We start from the raw sequence: 21,814 nt of genomic DNA, 5'->3' as shown, positions 1-21,814 counted from the left end.
TTTCTGATTAATTTTGAAATTGATTAATGCCGATAGAAATAATCAGTTCATCAAAATTTAGTAGTACTAATAAAATTTCTTCCAGTAAAAAAAAAACGGCTAACGACATTTTCTAGTGCTATTAAGGATGTTAATTTGTGTGTCTATTTATACCACCAACGCTTCATAAATTGTTGTTATTGTTGAGTATCCCAACTACAATTAAGGGACCCAAATAGAAGCGTCTAAATCAAAAGATTAATATAATTTACCCTCAACTTAGAGACGCTTTCTTTTGCATCCTAAATTGTGATTATGTTTTAAAAATTTCAAATAGCTTTGTTGCTTTTGTGTCCTGTTTTTAAAATTCACACACCACTCACACACACAATATAATAGGGGCAGATGCTAAAAAAAAATTGCTAGTCAGGACTCTATTGTATGTATTACTCTCTCTGCTCCACAATAAGAGTCATGTGTGGACATAAGTTTAAGATATGTAAAGAATAGTGTGTTAAGAAAAGTTAATGGAATATGAGGTCTACTTTTAATTTTATACTGATTTAATAATAAAATGTGAGTGGAATGATTTAGTGGGATGTGTGACCTATGTGACTCTTATTGTGGGACGTACTGAAATCACAAAATGCGACTCTTATTGTGGGACAGAGGAAGTAATATAATATGATAGTAGATTAATAGTATTTTTTTTTTGGTTTAACCCAGAGGTGTACTGAATCCGCCTATTGACGGAATCCGACTAATCCTGCTCGACCGGGCTTGCGGATTAAGGCCGAAAGTCTCCCAGCGGGTGGCGGGGTTTGAACCCGTGACCTCTTGGTCACCACAGCTCAACTGCGCTGCGACCCGTTGGTTAATAGTATTATTAAGAAGAAATGAGATTGAAATAGAATGATCATTTTATGTGCAAAAGAAATGAATTGATTATTTTCATATGGAAAGTAAATGAGACTCCTAATAAAAAAAAGTATATAAAAAAAAATGAAATCTTACTAATCTAAAGGGCCAGTTTATTGAAAAGACTTTAATACCCTTTTTGTATGGAAAATGTAAAGCTATTTTGATTTATCCTTTTGGTCATTTTGAAAAATAGCAACCATTGGATAGAAAAAAGGCAGCTCTTATTGGCTTCTCAAATGACCCAACCAAATGCAATCTTTTTGAAGAAGATTCGAAACACTTTTAAATAGATAGACTAGAATCTGCATTTTGTGGACTGATTTTGTGATTGCACTGTAGCAGGTTTGGTTCTGCTTGGAATCCGGCGACGGCTCCGGCGGCGACGCTACTGCTGTGTAGGATGGGTTAGTGTGGCGGCAGCAGAATAAAGAGGAGAGCCGACGGCTGGACTCGCACGCCGGCAAGCCCACGCGGTGGCGACTGGACTAATGTGAACATATACTTATTGCAGCTCGTGGGATAATTCTGGCCATAATCCAGCGATGCTCCGATGAACTCGACAGGATAAAGGTGGATTTTTTAGATCTATCCATTTCTGGAACCTTACAACAAAAACGGAAAATTGTAGCTGAATAATAAAGATCAACCATTGAATCGAAACAAAAACCAAACTTTCCATGACAGTCAAGGCCGAGCCCGACTCGCGACGGCAAGCTACTTCGGCGGCGGCTGGACTTCAGAGCTAGAAAGAGAGAAGTACGCCGGCAGCGCCAACTGTGCAGACCCACCAAAATCCTCCGCAAAAACCCCTATTTCCCATCATCAAATCCCTCCTCCACTTGGCGACCGCGGCGGTTGAGGAAAGCGGGGCGGTAGGTGAGGCGGCGGGAAGCTGGCGAGTGAGGCGTGAAATGAGAGAAGAGAGAATCACCGGCGTCGGGAAATGAGGGAGCTAGCGACATCGGCGACGGGGTGGGGAGCAATATGAAGAAGACGATGGAGGCTATTGAGGTGTATTTATATGGGCTTGATATATAGTTGTGAGCTTCAATTATACTTTATTTGCGATCATCTAAATACTACTAATAGTTAGTAAAACATTAACGTATTTAATGGCTGATTGTATTGATATTTGGTTATGTTTAGTAATAATATTAATTAACTACGTTAACAAACAATATACGAATTTAGGAGTTTGAGACTATTTAAATATATTTTAAATTTAGGTTATTTAAGTATTTGTTCAATGTTAAGTATTTGCATAATTTAGTTTAAGTTTAATTATTCTTTTCATCTATTATTTAGCTAAAAAGTGAATCAACATTCATTTTATTTTATACTTCATCCGTCCATATAAATATGAACATATGATATTTTATGTGAATTAAGATAAATTTGATAAGGAAAAAAGAGGAGATAGGTAGTTAAACTGTTAAAGTAATGTTAGTAGATAGTGAAACCCACGTTATTATTGATGTATTAATTGTGGTATATATAGTAAATAACTTGATGTATATGTGTAATACATTGGGATAACTTTCACTAAAGAAAAATGACTACTAATTTTATGGTAAATATTGAATTGTATCTTGAATCATATTGTATTGTATTTGAACTTACTAATTTTATTACATTTTTGTTTAGCTAATGTTGGTGTATCCGTTCAAAGTTCAATAGTTACGAGTGATGGCATACTTGATCAACGTAATTCGTGTACTGTGAATGATAGTATCATTTGTTCGTCTATCTTAAACAAAACTTATGAACTATTGTTTGGTTTGTGGTTGTTTTTCTAAGTTTTTCTCTTTAATCACTACTCACACATATTTTCTTTATTCATCTTATTCTAACTAACTCATACTTTTTGATCATTAGTCACACATCTCTTATTTGTCATTTATTTTACTCCACTTATATCATAAATTAAAATTGTACAAAATCGATTACCGAATTTGAAATGTTATTTATTAGGAAGGAGGAAATTTTCATTTAAAGTGGGACAAGATAATCACATTTACGTTTTTTTAAATCTTTATATTATTTTTAATTCTTATTTTCTATATTTCATTAGGATTTGTGTTCATTATTTGAAAATCTTATGTTCCGTGTATAGCGCGGGTGTTAATACTAGTGGAAGTAAAAATACTGTTCCATTTCATCATGAAAGGCTTAAAATTAAATATTTATTGAGTTAGTAATACCAAGATAGAGAATTATATATGGACATTTCTAATTGTTTGATATCATAGTTAAGCTTAACTCAAAGCCCAATATAAGACCAGGGCCCTATCTAATCTTACCAAAATTATAACATTAACCTTGTTTATGTATCTCACCAATTTGTCAAGTTAAGTCATGTTATTTAATATACAATACAAATTTAGATAATTTCTTTTCTATCAAACAACAACGAAAAAAAAACATATCTTTGCATATCTTGACATGGAGCCCTTATTTCTTATCTTGTTTTACATATCTTCTCATATCCCATCTTTTGTATCAAACGAGTCCTTAGTAATTTTAAAAAGAAGTACGATTATTTCGATATTGCACAATAGTCCAATATGAGAGCACGCTGCAATTATCGTAAACTAGGAGACCCAGGATGCAAATTACCCAAAGCATAAATCTGATGGGTAAAGCCCCGCTTCAGTTTTTTTTTTATTACTACCTGTTTTTATTTCTAACAAAGCTTGAATTTTTTCGTTTCATTTTTCAAAACAACGACGAAAATCCAAATAGAAATTCAAAAAATCCCCAAATTCACTATACTCACAACACACATACACTCAGCGGCACGAACATTCAAACCACGCTGAGCCTGGCGCCTTCTTTTCATGTGAGAATTCGACTTCAATTTTGAAGTTGGCTGAGATTCCATCAAATTCACTTAAAATGGCGCAGAAGCTGCAGCAGCAGCTCAAGGAGCTGGGATCGAAGTTGAAGGCGCCTCCGTCTTCCAAAGACGCTCTCATTAAACTCTTGAAGGTGAGCCTTCGCGTGTTTTTTTTTTTTTTTTGCATGCGAATTTTAATTTGAGAAATTGTTTTGGCCTCTGGAAATTGAATTCTGTCGGTTGGAAGCTCCGTCTGTTGATGCATGCTTTTAGTTTGTGGAAGTTGAGCTGGCATTACAATTGGAGTTGGATTAGGGCTTGTTTTAGGTGCGGTTCGTGTTTGTTAATTTTTCTGACCAATTTGAATCCCGTGGCATATCGTGTCGAGATTGTAAGGTTTTGTGAGTCGTGATATAGAAAATATGGTTGCGCTTGAGTTCAATTACAAGTGCATGTGTCTGCATTGTGGATTTCGTAGCTTTGCGATTGTTGGGTTGGGATCAAATTAGGGTTCGTTTTAGGCTCTTTGATACTTCCATAAGTCTCTCTGATTTTTTATGGATAAAGTTGTTGCCTTTAGGGTTGGGCACAAGTCCTGTCTGCTTTTCTAAGTTTATTAGTACTAGTAATGTTTAGGAGACTTGTTCGGCCTGTAATTTGTTTTACACTAAAGATTTTTTTTGAAGCAAAACTTCAAGAGAAACAAAAATGTTGTCCAATTATGTGGCAGGGATCATGCTTCTGCATTGTTAGTTGAAGCTTTCTTTCAAGTTTATCATTAAAAAATGCTATTTGAAGTTACCCAATGGAGTTTGGAGTAGCTATAGGAATGAGATTATGAAAGTTTCCTGATTGCTTGATATGAGGTTACATGGATGCTTAAGTAGTTGGTTAATAGTAAATTGATTTCTCCCTTGTGTTGCAGCATGGAGTGACATGCCTAACTGAATTAGATCAGTCACCACCCAAAACAATGTTGGACTCCATGCAGTCTTTCTTGAAAGCTATTGTGAAGCCGGGGCTGTTAAAACATCATGACCGAGAAGTAAATCTTTTTGTTGCTGCATGTCTTTGTGAAATAACTCGAATTACTGCACCCGAGGCTCCTTATGAAGATGATATCATGAAGGTGCGCTTGTCTTTTGAAGAAGAAATAGCGAATCAAGATGACATCTCAAGTTTGTGCTTGGTTTTTAAACATGTATATCTATGCTTAGATTCTGATAGTCACTATCTGATCTTTCACAGGACATTTTTCAGTTGACTGTGAGTACTTTTAGTGGCTTAAGTGACATAAATGGCCCATCATTTGGAAGGATACTTGTTATTCTTGAAACCCTGGCAAGATACAGATCATGTGTTGTTATGTTGGATCTTGAATGTGATGATCTCATAAGGGATATGTTCAGTACCTTTTTCACTGTTGCCAGGTATGACTCTTTTAATTGCACCTTATTTCATTAATTGAGAACCAAGTTTATGCTTGTATTGATGCCAGCTATGTTTGCCACAACTTTTATATTAGGAAGTCAAAGTGCATGAAACTGTTTAGCTTCTAAATGATTGTGTTAAATGTTTTGCCACTCCTTTATTTGTCTAATTTCAGCTGTTTCCTAGATGTTCTAACTAAACCATAATTTTACATAGGATACATCTGGAAGTCCCTTCAAATGAATTTTGGTCACCCTCTTTACTTTGCTTTTCCCTTTGGCCATTATTGTTAGTTGTTACCAATTTAAACTCTCCCAATTTGGCATGCCAATTAGGGTCCTTTCAATTCCCTTTCCTTGAAAGTCAGAGAAGTGGTGGGAAAAGTGATGGTTTTGTGATTGCTAGAACATTTTAGATTATGAGTCTTATGACTCAGTTTGGTGACAGATTTTTTTTGTATATACTAATACTATATACTGAATGGGTATGTTCAACAAATATTTAACTTGATTACCATTCTTAACGTTTTCCAATGGTGGCAAGTTTCTATTAATTTGTTTCATTTTCAATGTATTTTGGGAGGGGAGGGGAGGGGTGGAGGGATTCAGTAGTTATGTAACTTATGTTTATTGAAGTCAAGGTGTCTATTCTATGCGAAGTTTGTTGAGATATGGTGAAAGGAGAACGAAATACAAAGAGACATCAATATGTTGTTGTAGGTACCACACATTATGTGTTGAACTATGTTGTTGTAGGTACACATTATGTGTTGAACCTCCTTGTAAACCAAAAATATGTATAAAATATTTGTGGAATTCCTATATTGTAAAAGAGTAAAGAAGCTAAGGTATTAGATCCTTATAATATGGCTGATGCATCTAAATTCATGGACTAACATCAGGGGGGGGGGGGGGGGGTTGGAGCAAGTTTGTTATATTATGTACTTAAGATAGACTTGTGTAGCACTGTTAAACTGTTAATCTGTTATATCCGATCCTTGCTAACCCTGTTACTACCTTTGCTAATGCTTGCTTGCTCATTAATCATAGAGAAACAAACTCTTTCAAACTTGTGCGGATGTTTGTCCTATAAGCTCGTAGTTGATAACTGATCTAGAAACATAAATGCCCGTACTAGGGTAACTTGATGCTAACTGTATTGATGTCTTGAATTATATTTCACCTTCAGAGATGATCATCCTGAGAATGTTTTCACTTCAATGCGAACAATCATGGAGGTTCTCATAGAAGAAAGTGAGGATGTACCTGAGAACCTGTTACTTACATTGTTGTCTGTTTTAGGAGGTGAAAATGAGGTAATGTCTCGTTCCTTGCTCCCGTTATCTGGATTTAATGACTTTTCAAATAGAAATGAACTTTGAAGTCTCTGCTTCCAGGATGTCACCATGGCTGCAAGGAGGCTAGCTATGAATGTGGTAGAACGCTGTGCTGAAAAACTGGAACCTAGCATAAAGCACTTTTTTGTGTCCTCAATGTCAGGAGACAGCAGGTCCCTGAAATCTGAGATGAATTACCAGGGTGTACTCTATAATATCTATCGATCTGCTCCTCAAATCCTATCAGGAGTTGTTCCTTATCTTACTGGAGAGCTACTGGTAATCTTACCTGTGTGCTTTTAGATATTCATCTCTATATTTTACTTCAATTATCGCATACCTGACTATGCTTTCTCCGTCGGGATGAAGGCCTGAGGTCATATGCATCTAATTCACCTTCTTTATCTCCTTTTTATCTGTCAAGTTCTTCAAAAGAAAGTGGTTTTAGTAATTCCAAATATTGTGGTATTGGTTATGCTGAACTCATTGTCCGCGTTTAAAATCTTGACATAAACAGAGCGATCAATTGGAGGTTCGTTTGAAAGCTGTGGAGTTGGTTGGTGACCTCTTTTCTCTGCCCGAGTCTACTATTTCTGGAGCTTTCCAGCCCGTCTTTTCAGAGTTTTTGAAAAGACTGACTGATAGAGTGGCAGAGGTCAGAATGTCTGTACTTGAACATGTCGAGAGCTGTCTTTTGGTGAATCCTTTTAGACCGGAAGCTCCTCAAATAATCTGTAAGAAATCCTACTCTTGTTTCCCCTATATTACGGTTTCTAAGATATTTATACTCCATCCGTCCCCTAAAAATAGAAACTTTTGAAACAGCATGGGTTTTTGGTAAAGTAAGAGAGAGATAGAAGCTAAAGTGTGTTAGTGGAAAATGGGTCCAACCTCATTAGAGGGAAAGAAATTTCCTAAAATAGAAAGTTTCTATTTTTAGGGGACAGAGGGAGTACTAATTATTTTAATCAATTCTTCCAGCTGCTCTTTGTGATCGGTTATTGGACTATGAGGAAAGTGTTCGTAAAAAGGTCGTCTCAGTTGTTTGTGATGTGGTATGTCATGCCATTACATCCATACCAGTTGAAACTATTAAACTGGTATCTGAACGCCTTAGAGACAAATCTGTATGTATACCTCTCTCATCGTTTTTATCATTCATTCTTGCCATCTCCCTGCTATTCCGTAACAATTTTTGTGGCTTCCAGCTTCTTGTCAAAAGGTATACAATGGAGAGGTTAGCTGACATATACAAAGCATCTTGCACGAAGCAATCTAGTGGCATGACAGAGAATGGTGAATTTGATTGGATTGTGGGGAAGATATTGAGATGTTTCTACGATAAAGATTTCGGGTAAGTCATTGAAGTCCTACTTATGTGCTTTGCAAAAATATGACCAATCAATATGAGAATAAGTATAGTGATCAAACGCTCTTGGAGGCAGTTTATTTTGTTTGAAACTAACACCACTGTAATAAGCTCATGAAGTGAATCTACAATTAAGTTAATAGAGAGAAGTAGGAGCACTGACCAAAACTGGTTTCTAGCAATGATATTTTAACATCCATGATTTTTGTGTTCTAATTTATTTGGCACTGTTATCTCTATGTACAGATCAGATACAATTGAGCCCATCCTATCTTTGTCCTTGTTCCCAACCAATTTTCCTGTCAAAGATAAGGTGAAAAAGTGGGTTTGTATCTTCTCTGAGCTTGACAAAGTTGAGGTTAAGGCTCTTGAGAAGATACTCGAACAGAAACAAAGGTACGTGAAACATATTACACTATCTTAAATGAGACTTGGGGGTTGGATTGGGGTGGGGGATAGTGGTGCATGAGTTGGGGTATACATCAACACTACTAATGCCTAAATACGTGTAATATAGTCTCATTGAGAGAAAATATGCAGGCTACAGCAGGAGATGAATAAATACCTTTCCCTCAAACAGTTGTCTGAGGTAATAACAATTGGTTCTATCTCTTTGACTATTTAAAGAATCTTGGCAGCTCTTTTGATGAAATTATTGCTCCTTTGCCTATCTATATTTTACAGGAAGGTGATAAGGTGGAGAGCCAAAAGAAAATATCATTTTGCTTCCGTGCTATGTCTCGTTGTTTTACTAATCCTGCAGGAGCAGAGGAGAACTTTCAGAATCTTGACCAATTAAAGGATTCTGACATATGGAAACTTGTATCTCGACTTCTAGATCCAAACACTAGCTCAATTCATGCCAATAGCTCACGGGTGAGGCTTTAATCTCATGATGATACCATTCTGGTGTCTTTTCTTTTGTTATCTCCCCTTCTTTCTTGCAATAAATTAAACTTGAAAATGCTTCCGTAATCAAATAAGCAGTCCTCAATCTTTCTTGCTATTGTACAGGATGATTTGCTGAAACTCCTTGGGGATGAGGATAGACTCTATGAGTTCCTGAGCACTCTTTCTTTGAAATGCTCTTATCTACTTTTTGATAAGGACCATGTCAAAGAAATTGTTCTTGAGGCTGGCCAACACAAATCTTCTGGAAACAACGACTTGATTTTGTCCTGCATGACTATTCTTGTGGTATGACATCTACTATTTGTTCTGTTTATGTTCAGATAACTGCTGATGTAATGACATCTTGATTCTGTGGATGGCTGTTGAGTGTTTTCTTGTGGAAACCAAGAAGCTTATATGCATTTTGAAACCTGAAATTGCTGAGATGTTTTCATATCACAGAGTTTATGGCCTGAAAATTTGAAAATCAGGAGATGCAGATATCTTTTGAGTACATATTCTAGTTTGGTTGAAATCAAACTCTTCAGATATGCATACTCTTGTTTGAATTGTGAGGCACATACAATTTGCAAAACTTCACAATTATTTGAATTCTGCCATCGAGCAAGTGGTACATGCTATAATGATCTCCTATGATGGTTTACCATGTATACTTGTAGATTATAAGATGAAAATAGGGGTGTGCTTGGCTATGTGAAAGGGGAACTGGAATGAGGTTTGGGTTTAATTATAAAGGAGGATTCAATTCCATTCCCCCCCTCCCCCAAAGCTTAGAAGGATGGAGGATTCCTCTCATGTGGGGTAGCAAAACACTCTATTACGGATCATTTCTGATTTCCAAACTTGCAGTTGCCATTCCTTTCCCATTCTCTTCTGACCAATTAGCCATGCACCCTCTAGAGAGTACTACTATAGTACTATTGCACTAGTATTGCTTGTTCCATTGAAACAATTCAGGTTGCTTATCATGCCAGATCTCTTTTGTCACTACCGAATTGTTATGGTTAATGATTGCATGCTTGATCTTCTTAAAGGACTCCTTATATCTCATGGGAGTTGTTACTTGACAACCTAAACATTTGTAAATCCTTTCTGATGGATGTTTACAACCTGTAGATTCTTGCTCGATTTTGTCCTCTGCTGCTACATGGAATTGAAGAGGACTTGGTACATTTTCTTGAGGACGAAAACGAAATAATAAAGGAAGGTACTCTGCATATCCTCGCGAAGGCTGGGGGAACTATCCGAGAACAACTGGGTGTTTCATCAAGGTGAGACGATATAATATTTGTTTTAAATTAATTTGGTGCCGTTTTTTGTTCATCTTCTTTAACTGAAACTTTCGGTTTCCTTGTAGATCATTAGACCTTATACTTGAGCGTATATGCTTCGAGGGTAACAGAAGGCAGGCCAAGTATGCTGTTCATGCACTGGCGTCCATCACAAAAGATGATGGGCTTATGTCCCTTTCTGTTCTTTATAAGGTTTTATTTGCCTTCTTTTTCTTCTATTTGTCATCATGTTGAATTCTGTATTACTTTTGTTTTATTTTCTCGGCTAGCTCACGAGTCTGTTCTCTCTCCCTTCTATCCCCTGTGTTCTAAATAACTAGAGGCTAGTTGATATGCTTGAAGAGAAGGCACACATGCCAGCTGTACTACAGTCTCTTGGGTGTATTGCACAAGCTGCTATGCCAGTCTTTGAAACAAGAGAAAGTGAGATTGTAAAGTTCATCAGAGAAAACATAATGGAGATTGGACATGTATGACAGATTATATACATGAGAATTTGTGTTCCTTTCTCTTGGTTATTGCAGTTGTTATGCTATACACTTCACTTGCAGATATCAGAAGATAAAGCACCTGATTCTTGGGATGATAGAAGTGAAATTTGTTCCCTAAAGGTTTTTCTGCTACTCTGTTAGATCTTCGCTGAATAGTACGTGTATTGTGAACCTTTGGAGCTAAATAAGAATCAACTTCTACATGCAGATATATGGGGTCAAAGCTCTGGTCAAGAGCTATTTACCTGTCAAGGATGCCCACCTTCGTTCTGGCATTGATGACCTGATTGGTATCCTCAAGAACATTCTAACTTTTGGTGATATCTCTAGCAAGATTAGGTCGAGGTATCTTGGCTGTTCATATCTCAAATTTTCTTTTAGGGTGTTGGAGTCATAGATGTCTTCTTCATTTGCCGAGTGTTGCTAAATGTTTCTGGCATTGATGTCATTTCTCTCTTCGTGTTCCAGTTCAGTTGATAAGGCTCATTTGAAGCTTGCTGCAGCTAAAGCTGTTCTTCGCTTATCAAAGTACTGGGAGCACAAAATTCCAGTTGATGTCTTTTACCTTACACTGAGAACCTCAGAGGTAGATTGCATTTGGTTAGGAGTATGTAGATGTTTACAGAATAAATTTCCTAATTCTTAATACCTTAAATAGAGTATTATTTTCTTAATACCCTCCCACCCAAATGATTTTGTAGGATAAATTCCCTGAGGTAAAGAAACTACTGCTTGACAAGATTCATCAATATGTAAAGGACAGGGCTCTGGATCCTAAGTATGCTTGTGCATTCCTGCTTGACAATACAACTCAACAGGCAGATGTCGAGGAGGTAAAGGCCACTCCAGTTTCTTCACCGACAATGGAATTTAACGCATGGACAGTACATAAATAAATTATATTTTGGAAAATATATTCTAAAATTGGTGGCAGATAAGACAACTATCATAGTGTTGGTCCTTATTTGAGAATTGATATAACTTAGTGGATACAGTGTATGGCATGGCTTTGGTGGGAAAATGTTATTATTGTGATTTTTCAACATGATTAAATGCTCTTGAAATCAAACCATATATCCCTGGACCTTGAAACGCATTAGTCCATACACAGTCCTAAACAGTTCTTCTGAAGTACTCATAACAATAACTCACCTATCTTTTATTGTATCTAAACATATTGCTATTGATTAATCTACCTCTTGGAAGTTTCGCATGTATATTGCATAATGTTAACTTAACTATTTGACAGAACAAATGCAATTTGAAAGACATCATTCAGATGTGTCGACATGGTAGGGGGAGGCAGGCTTCTTCTCAGACTGATACAGATTCTCCCCCACACAGTCCAGAATACTTGCTCCCATATGTGGTGCATTCTCTTGCTCATCATCCCTCGTTTCCTAGTCTTGACGAGTCCAGAGATGTCAAAACATTTGAAGAAATGTACAGGTATCTTAGACTGGCAATTGTAATTGCTAAAATGAAGTTTAAAGAACTTAAGTTAATAACATGCAGCTGTAACGTTATTTTAGAACATCCTGATTGTAATTTATTTTCTCTTAGCATGGCAGTAGTTTATAGCCCTATCACTTTAGGTTGTTTTGGTCTTGGATTCTTGGTAAAACAATATACTTCAATCATGGCTATGCATTTGCTTCTATATTTCCTTAGGCATTTTCGTTTGTCCGATCTCTGAACTTACCACACCTTTTGAGTTCAGTTGGAGGGTATCCATGTAAATGGGTGCTATATTGCAATTTCAGCTCTCAACAATGTTGATACAGTCTTGTGGAGCTGAAATGATCATCGATTCAATTGGCTTTTAGGATTCTTGCTGCTTGCATATTTCCCATCCTAATACGCCATTAAATAATTTGATTCTGAAAAATCACCAAAGCAACCTGACTCAATAATTTAAATGGGCAGAGGATATCATATGACCATCTGCGTGATTCTGATGCACCTCTGGCCTTGGTGGCCATCGGAAGTCAAAGCAAACAAGTGCTATGGAATATGAATCTTTAAGCTGAACTTTTTGGATATTATTATTTCCTCTAAACATTTTTGAAAATAAAAAAATTATTCCTGTGTAGGAGTGGCAACTCTTTAGGGCGAAGGACACAAAATCAAATCATCCTTTGACTCAAACAAAAATAAAAACCAAAACATGTAATATGGTGAACTTGTCCTAGAAAAGTTTTGGTTGATACTCCTTTCGCCCAAGGTAAGCGATTAGTATTTGGGATGTCCCAAGGTAAGTAACACATTTCCTCTTTTGGAAAAAATTAACCCTTTTTAACTCTCCTATTTATTCTCTCCTCCTAAGGTAAGTAGAACTTTTCCTCTTTTGCAAAATTAACGCCTTTAATCTCTCCTACTTTATTTTCCGTCCTGTTTTATTCTCTCCTCACTTATTTACTTTGTTCTTTATCATACGTTATTATATCTCTATTTAACTCACTAAACATCGCTTCTTAATTCCCGTGCCCAAATATCTAAGGAGGAATCTCAGTAACATCAAATTTTGAATAAGTTGGTCTCATTAACATGTGATCAACATATCATCAACTCAAAGCTTTATAAATACTGCTATGTTTAAAAATTTCGACGTTATAAAACTTATCATCTAAGCCCAACAAAGAATGATTTTGCTACATTTATGGCCATTTTCCGTATATAGTTAAATTTGTTTGTGGTCGTGATATCTCTTAAAAGATTGTTATTTAATGCTTCAGTGGACAATTGGCAAGCTTTATGTTGTCTGTCTATATTTCGACACCATTTAACTTACATACTAATAAGTCTATATTCTTGGTTATATGTAGATCACTAGTTTTCATAAGCTGAAAAATAACTTCCATGAACTACATTCTAGGCATATAAAAAATTATTCAGTGATTAAATTAGTGGTGAAATTTTAATATACATAATCTAATATCATTCAGAAACATCTAAATGCATCTATAACTGAGTGTACTTGTAACTAGAGTAGAATAGATGTGTGGCATTTTACTGTGCACCTTTTTTCGTGTGTGTGCTCGAACATAAGAGGTCTTTTTTTGTTGTGTCGAGAGAAACATTACTTATCAACCTGTCAGATTGCTTTTTGATTGCATCACATGCTCTATAACATGGTTTAATTTTCTAATTTTTCTTATTGTTTTGAGAATGAATTCCGTGTTTTCTTGGCTGATACTTGCTCAAATGATTTATACAAACTTGGAAGAATGCATTTGTCGAGATAATTTGTGATGGGAAAATGCCAAATGGGATTAAGAGCACATATGTTATCCATGTTATATTATGAGTACTTGTTTGTTACATTGATTGGATCTGTTGATGGTTATCAACTTATCATAGAATTTTAATGTAGTGGCTTCTTAAAGGACAACTAAGTTAATGTTATGATTATTATGTGTGACATGTGGTTACTCCAGAAAGGTATGTTTAAGTCAGAAATGATTTATTACAGCATAACGAAGTTAATTTTCCTTACCTAGGAAAGAAGAGCATTTAAAGAAATTTGTTTTGTCGCGTTTGGAGGTTGCATTTATTGCTAAGTTATAAATTTATTATTCCCATAAAAGACCTCTGCTTTTGATAAAATTGAACTGATTAGGTCCACATTTTTAGTACATCTATCGTGCCTGGGACAATGCTTACAACTTATGAGAACGATTGCTTTGCTAGTATGAAGTGACTGCAGCATATTGGGTATACTTGTAAAGATACTGCTACTGTATGGCATTTCTCATTCTCCATTTAATATACGTGAATCTGCTTCAGGAAGTCTTATCTTTTCCTATCAATGCTGGTGCATGGAGACGGAGATGGAAAATCTGATGTTAGCATTAGCAAGGACAAGGAGACTTTTTCATTGCTTAATTCTATTTTTCTATGTATCAAGCGCTCCACAGATGCTTTTGATACGACTAAGTCCCAGGTTTGATATTTAAATGCTACTAGATTTTTTTTTTCATTTTCTAAAGTACTTTTTTCTCTTGACGAGAAAAAATATCTTTCCTCTAGGAAAAGATATACTAGTATGACCTACTTTGGAATGCTTCAAGATTAATTTTTCCTAAGGTGGAATAATTCCAAATTATATATTACAGAATTCGTATGCTCTGTGCGACCTTGGTATGTCAATTGTGAAGAAGTTATTTCCAAATCATGAGGTTCTTCATGGCTCCAGTGTATCTGTGACCCTACCAGCTGGGCTTTACAAACAACGTGCGAAGAAAGATGAAGATGCCTCGCCGGTATGTATGCCATCTTTTATATAAAAATATACATACTTGCATAAGCCTTTGTATCTCTCTTGATAAGATGATAACTAACGAGAGAATGGAATTCTTGTCACTAGATTTCTCTACATCTGATTGTAGTAAGAAGCAGTTAATGTTAAAGTGAAAATAATTTTTTGTTGTTAAGTTTCTGTAAGGGGTAGGGTGGTCATTTATGTTCTATGCTTTACGCACCAGCCTTGGCTGGCTCTGATGAATGTCAAACCTAATGACTCGTGTTTTTTTTGTGCACAGAAGCTGTTTTTCCCTATTATGCTCATTTATGCTTGGCTAACTGCAGTTCTCTGGATACACTGCATGCTTTGATAATTTGTATCTCTCGATATTCTGTTGGTATTAAGCATTGCCCCAACACAAGTCCTTTAACACAGCCTATGCCTATATAGCTAGATCATTGGAAATCCAAATTGTTCTATCATTCAGCCATCTGCACTGACATTTTCTTTGTGTGCAGTTTTATCTTGGCCTGCTGCATTTATGCCATGAAATATCAGTAAAAGCTTTGATGGTGCTCATACATTGTTGAATTATTATTATTATTATTATTATTATTATTATTATTATTATTATTATTATTATTTTGACTTTGCCTTCTTCTGTGTCTTTTTCTTTTTACTTGTTGGGGCAATTGAGTGGGTAACTGAATTCTGGTCTTGTTGTTGACCCTGCAAGATTGTTTTATCTCAATGCGAAAATATCATCTAGAATTTATAAGCCTTTTAAGAAAGTAGTACTACTTTTTTCTCTTTTTGCTGCAACCATTTATCTGATTGAATATGTTTCTTGTTTATTATGAACTAGGTTGGTGAAGAGAAGACTTGGCTGGCAGAAGATGGTGTTCTTGCCCACTTTGAATCACTTAAATTGGAAACTAATGAAATTGTAAGTATTAAAACATGTGCTACTGGTATCTTATATCTTAGTTTTGGCCTTGTGTGGTAATATAGTCGTACGGTTTCATTTGTCACTTTCAGGTTAATTCCGTACATGCAGAGGATGATATCATAAAGGATAGTGAAGCCGAGGGCAGTGAGATACCGTTAGGAAAGTTAATGAAACGGCTAAAAGCTAAAGCAGCAAAGGCAAGAAAAGAGGCAAAGAATCAGTCTGCACCAACTGGGATCTCCAAAGAAAACGATTTTGATATATTGGAAATGGTGAAGGAAATAAATACTGATAACCTGGGAACATCTGGCAAGATTGGATCTAGTAACAATGATGAGCATGTTGGGAAAAAGAGGAGAAACATCCACCAGCTAGAGAAGAGGAAAACATTGTTGGATGAATCCAAGGATGTTCCTGTCCCAAAACGTAGGAGAACATCATCTTCTCAAGCTCATAAATCTCTCCAAACAACTCCTGCAAAGGGTTCTAAGAGGTCCAGTAAAGTAAATCAGGAAGATACTAATGATGTTTCTGACAAAATGGATGAAGATCTTCAATCTTCTTCAGAAGATCACTCGGCACAAGAAAAAATGGCTGAATCTGACTTGTTACTTTCCCGTATGGGCAAGAAATCCAGTGCCTCCTCTAAGCAGAAAGCTAAACGACCTGGCAGAGATAGTGCTGAGTCCCTCGATCACTCCCCTGATGCTAAGGTTTACTTCTAAGTTATGCAATAAGTTGAAGGCCTACAGTTCATCATATGAATTTCATTCTGACTAACTTGCAAACTAACCAACTCTTGTATGTACAGAAGCGTAAGAAAGTCAAAGAAACTGAGGAGGCACCCTCGTTCAGTTTTTCAAAATCGGCGTCCCTGAAGAAGAAAAAGAAAAGTGTCTCTGGATTAGCCAAGGTCAGTGCATCATTTGTGCGATTTATCTAATGAATGGAGATTATGCATATACATGGTCTTAATGACTGTATATGGACACTAATGATGTCTTTTCCATATTAAAACGCCAAAGAAGCATATTTATGGAAACTTGATCGTCATATGCATCCCAATTTTAGAAATGACAAGTATAGTAAGAAACAAACTACATGGGGGATTAATTTGGATCATTGAGCTGTATTGTTGAGACTAATCTGGTTCACTTTCTTGAGTTCATTACATCCGAAATTGAGATGCTGATCAGTACCATCGAGCTATGAGATGCGGTTTTTAATATTACTGGTTCCATTTTCTTCTATCATGAAAGTGAATGATCCAGAATTTTTCTCTCCCTACACTTTCCAACATTGTTTCCACTTTCTTTCATTTTTAGTGCACAACCAAGGACAGTGGAAGCCGTAGTAGCGACTTAATCGGTTCAAGAATAAAAGTTTGGTGGCCGATGGATAAGGAGTAAGTGTTGTTCAATTTGTGTGCTATAAAATATCATAAGGCATGTGGAGAAGCAACTTTGCAGAATGGAGATGTAGGCATTAAACACTTCAAACCATTGCACACTTGATTTTCCTATGCAGCTCTCCTTTTGATCTGAATAAAACAGAAAATTAATAAGAAGTGGCTGGACTATGAATTCATCCCTTTTTTTTGCATAATTACATCCACAATTATTTGACTTTCTTTAGCTATAGGTATCTTTTCCCCCTTCATTTGGATTATCCAAGACCTCAGTACTGTTGTTAATGATATCTGCATACAGTCATCATCAGCTTATTTTTACATTTTGTTTCAACTTTCAAGTAGCAGACTTCCATAGCAAAACTGTTAAACTTTATGTTCATTGTGAGCGATTCATGTCATTAATACTTCTCTGGTATTACACAGATTTTACGAAGGTGTAATAAAGTCGTTTGATACCCATAAAAAGAAACATGTGGTAAGAGGCATTTAATACTCTAGAATTAATTGACAGCGTCTTCTCATAATTCTCTCATTCCTGAGTTTATTTTCAATTCCCGTTGTTATCAAATATTTATCTTTTGATTGGACTCACAGATAGTATATGATGATGGAGATGTGGAAGTTCTTCAATTAGATAGGGAGCGCTGGGAACTAGTTGAGAATAATCACAAATCAAAGGTGAATTGCAAATATCACTTTATTTTTCTCCTTCTAGAAATGTTTCACTGGTTTAGCATTAGATCTGACAGTGTCAATACTCCATTTGCAGCAGCTTGGCTCATCAAAGGGCTCTCGTCCCAAAGGAGGGTGAGTGCTGCCTTCTATAAACTAGGGCACACTATTTATTATTCATTTTAATCTACATATTCTCTAAAAAATAAATTATTTATTTGCACAAAATATGTTGTATTGTAGATTCATTAGCAAATAAAGTGGATTTAAGATTTATTATAAATAATCATAGTATAATGTATAAGTTGTATAAAGTGAATAATTTTATATGTTCAAGCTAACTCAAGAAACGAGCTTGCTCAATATCTAACGAGCCAAATATTTCCATGCTCAAGCCTAACTTGCTAAGCTTATGAGCTCCACTAAACAGGCTTGAAAGAGCTTTTACTGAGTTTAGATTTCAGTAGCTTGACTCATTTACAACACTAGTTACGTCAAGTCAGAGTGCTGGTGTTTCTGTAAATGTTTGCATTTTATTTGTATACATTATCCAAGTAAATCTCATATTTTGGTATATACGGAGTATAATATACATATATATATTTATCTAAAATCTAAAAATATAGTAGTATAAATTTTATTAGTGACTTTACCTGATCAATAATATTTGAGATAAACTATTGTCAACATAATTTGTATATAAAGAACAGAAATTAATAAAATAAGATAATTAGCTATATTATAGAATATTTCTTTTGGTGCAAGTTTTGTGCAAATTTTGTGCAAGCCATTGGAGTAAGGAATTATGGGTCACCCAAATTTCGCAAGAGATTGATTGGAGTATTCATCAGAACTATAACATTCCTTTTGGTGCAAATTTCGTGTAATCCATTGGAGATGGAATTGTGGTTTGCAAAACTTGCACCAAAATAGGGCAAACTCTTGGTGTTTCTGATAGGAAATTGCTACACCTGGGGTCTGTACATTCATCCCAATTTTTGAGTGAGGTGCTGCTTAACTATATCTGTTTGTGGCATTTTACCTCATGGACACGATAGTATTTTATGTTTGACTATAGCATTTTTTGGGGTGTTATCTTAGCAAATTTCCTGTCTCCATGTGTTTTATCTTTGCAGTTGAATGTGGCTATACTTAGGTCTCATTTCATTTAATTCACCTGCAGGTCGTCTGGGCAGAGAAAGAAGTCGACTGGAGGCTCAGGACAAGATGAAAAGTTGGGTGCGAAGTGAGTTTTTAAGAATTGGATAGATGGTTGCTTTTTAAATTGACAATTACTACATCTTTTGTATTAACTTACTTAATTATCCGCCTCACTTGTACGTATCTCCCATTATTTCTCTGAATTTTTTTAACTGAGTTATTTTGTTCTGATGTCCGCATTATTGGACCTGCAGATCACCTGGGCAGAAAAAGAAAACGGTGGGAGGTTCTGAACATGTTGAAAAGTTGGACATGAAGTAAGTTGCTTTTCCGTTATAAACAGGAGCTGAGATGCTTATCTCTTTTCTTTGCAATTAGCTTATGTAGAAACTGACTGGCAGATCTCCGTCGTCTCAAGTAAGAGGGAAGAGGACTCCACGAAAAAGTCCTAAAGAGGGTCGAAAAGGTCCAGTGAAGATTACTTTCACTGTGGAAAGGAGAGAAAAACCAGTGGTTGCAGAACCTCAGTCTTCCACAAAGTCCCCGGTTGATCAGTCAGACTCAGGTGATAGATCAACTATGAGTACTTCAATATATAATGGCTAACAGTGTTTATACTTTTCAATGACATTATTCGTGGAGTTCTCTTCAAAGTTTTTAGTGTTTTTTGTCATAACTAGGATGTTTTACCCGCCATACTTCGTCACACATAGTGGCGCATACATATTAGTTGTCAAAATAGCGCACTAGGAGAGTTTATGCACTCAACTTTTTCTGTCTGTATTCCGACAATCCAGAGAAGGAACAAAATGAGAGGAGTCATAAGAGTGTGTCTGATGAGGAGCTGTCTGATAATGACAAGAAACATGAGGAGGATGCTGAATCAGAAGAGCACAAAGAGGGTGAAGACGACTCTGAAAACACTCATAGTGACCATGTTGGTGGCTCTCCACACGATGCTAGTGAACTGGAGGACGAGGCTGTTTCTGCTTCAGATGGGAAGCAATTAGACGAAGACAAAGAAGAATCTGGAGGGGAGGAATCTGAGGAAGCAGATAACACGGACAGGGACAGCCAACCTGCAGCATCGGATAAGCCTGATAAGAGCACTTCTGATTCTGGCGCTGCAGATGCTGAGGCTTCTGATGACGAACTTCTGGTACTCCAAACTTCATCCGTATACACACTTTCACAACTCATGCAAATGTTTTAAGATCGACTAATTTGACTATGATTGGTGTTTCGAAATGCAGAGCACGTGGAGACAACGGGCAGGAAAGAAATAGGGAGACGACCGACATTTATGGTGGTGCTGCGCTTTGATGATTGTAATCGCGGTAGCAAAATTAGCAGGACGAGATCCGTGGACCTGGATATGAATAAATTCGTGTAGGATTTAGCACCACAGTAGTGTAGCATAAACCATTGGTTCGTATAGTTGCCGATGCAATGGATTTCAGCAATCGGCTCTAGTTCGTATTTTTGAGATTTTTGTGTACAGCTATTAGGTGTACTAACATCTACTAGTTCGTTTTTTGTAGCTCGGCAATCATGATTTGTATGTATGCTTCTAAACTGTATTTGATTATTGCGTTCAAACGCTCATAGCTATGCTGTGCCTACATTCTTAAATGCAGTATCTTTCTTAAGTATTTTTTTCATTTAAAACATACTGAACTACAAAAATGATGTACTTTAAAAAATGCCAATTTCACCTTTTGAGTATCCAACGTTCCGAAAATCACATTTTCGGTCATAAATGCTCAAAAATCGCAAATTCTGACACAATTATAATCATCCTGCTATTCAGGTCTAGGGTATAAATGTTAAAGTACTCCAATTTTTTTAAATACAAATATTAATTAAATTAGACAAACTATATACAAATATCTTAACATATTACTTCATTAACATGAGGTACATGAGATTCAGTATTTTGCATAATAGAAATTAAAATAAGATAAGTATTTGTATAAATTTTTTAAAAAAAGGTCATTACTGTTATATAAAATTAAACTATAATATCTAAATTTTTTCATATTTTATTTTCAAAATTTTAAAATAAAATAAATATAAAGAATTGTAAAAATCAACTTTTTGTATAAGCAAATTTTGAAAATTACCAATAAAAAAGTCAATCACCAAAAATTTGTAATACAATATATTATAATTTTTTTTCCCATTTTAATGGTATTTGTATAATTACACTCAAAATTCCCTATATATAAAATAGAGTGAACTACGTAAATGGTACCTGATTTTTATTTTATATCGTTTTTGGTACCTTGTGACAAAAATAACCTCAGGTACCAAAGATGTGATTTTTTTGTTATGGAGGATATTTTTGGAAATTTCAATTAAATAGTACCAAATGTGTGATTATTTTTTCTTCTTTTCTTATTTCTTTTTTAGTTTCTTCTTCATTCTTTTTTCTTCATTTTCTTATTTTTTTAGTATTTTATCTTTCTTTCTTCTCTCTTTTTTTCTCCTTAGTTTATATTTCTTCTTCTTTCTTTTTTCTTTTATCTTCTTTTTCTTCTTTCCTTTTGATTTTTTATACATACATCAATTGCATTCATAATATAAATCAATAACAAAATATCTAATTAAATTAATTATTTAAAATAATTAAATACTTTATCCTCATTTTAAGATTGAAACACCTAACTAAAAATATTCAACTCTTTATATCATTATGAATACAATTCACAATTATTATTACATAGTATTATATGATTCATAATTTATATAATTATACTATAATTATTTATTAATTACTGCTAATTTTAATATTATAACAATAATATTTTT

At 35.4% G+C, this 21,814-nt stretch overlaps 1 protein-coding gene across 2 annotated transcripts; it reads left to right on the top strand.

Moving 5' to 3' along the window:
• The first annotated feature begins 3,586 nt into the window (after nucleotides 1-3,586).
• Nucleotides 3,587-20,652, top strand: LOC125221793 (sister chromatid cohesion protein PDS5 homolog A-like). Of its 2 annotated transcripts, none has more exons than XM_048124061.2 (34): nucleotides 3,587-3,888; nucleotides 4,662-4,865; nucleotides 4,985-5,166; nucleotides 6,356-6,482; nucleotides 6,564-6,782; nucleotides 7,021-7,237; nucleotides 7,485-7,630; nucleotides 7,712-7,857; nucleotides 8,119-8,268; nucleotides 8,413-8,461; nucleotides 8,557-8,748; nucleotides 8,887-9,069; nucleotides 9,901-10,055; nucleotides 10,142-10,268; nucleotides 10,397-10,546; nucleotides 10,628-10,687; nucleotides 10,776-10,912; nucleotides 11,036-11,153; nucleotides 11,269-11,400; nucleotides 11,817-12,016; nucleotides 14,354-14,510; nucleotides 14,683-14,829; nucleotides 15,676-15,756; nucleotides 15,849-16,472; nucleotides 16,571-16,672; nucleotides 17,085-17,164; nucleotides 17,594-17,645; nucleotides 17,765-17,848; nucleotides 17,943-17,977; nucleotides 19,026-19,088; nucleotides 19,258-19,320; nucleotides 19,405-19,568; nucleotides 19,801-20,162; nucleotides 20,257-20,652. In XM_048124061.2, exons 1-34 carry the CDS (start codon nucleotides 3,796-3,798, stop codon nucleotides 20,287-20,289), a joined length of 5,034 nt encoding a protein of 1,677 aa, XP_047980018.1. In that variant the 5' UTR covers nucleotides 3,587-3,795; the 3' UTR covers nucleotides 20,290-20,652. The 2 variants fall into 2 exon arrangements, with proteins under 2 accessions (XP_047980018.1, XP_047980009.1); XM_048124052.2 differs by having other exon boundaries at nucleotides 17,940-17,977.
• Nucleotides 20,653-21,814: the final 1,162 nt, after the last annotated feature.

The sequence above is a fragment of the Salvia hispanica genome, chromosome 2 (genome assembly GCF_029641045.1).
Source record: "Salvia hispanica isolate PSC_SH4W2 chromosome 2, Shi_PSC_v1, whole genome shotgun sequence".
Lineage (NCBI taxonomy): Eukaryota > Viridiplantae > Streptophyta > Magnoliopsida > Lamiales > Lamiaceae > Salvia > Salvia hispanica.
Note: the sequence above shows the minus strand (reverse complement) of the source record. Positions and strands in the feature narration are given on the sequence as shown.

Bases quoted from the DNA above. Each gene is read 5' to 3' on its own strand.
- LOC125221793 (XM_048124052.2), top strand. From the start codon at position 3,796: ATGGCGCAGAAGCTGCAGCAGCAGCTCAAGGAGCTGGGATCGAAGTTG. The intron at 19,089-19,257 runs GTGAGTTTTTAA...TTGGACCTGCAG, and splicing joins GATGAAAAGTTGGGTGCGAA to ATCACCTGGGCAGAAAAAGA. The intron at 19,321-19,404 runs GTAAGTTGCTTT...ACTGACTGGCAG, and splicing joins GTTGAAAAGTTGGACATGAA to ATCTCCGTCGTCTCAAGTAA.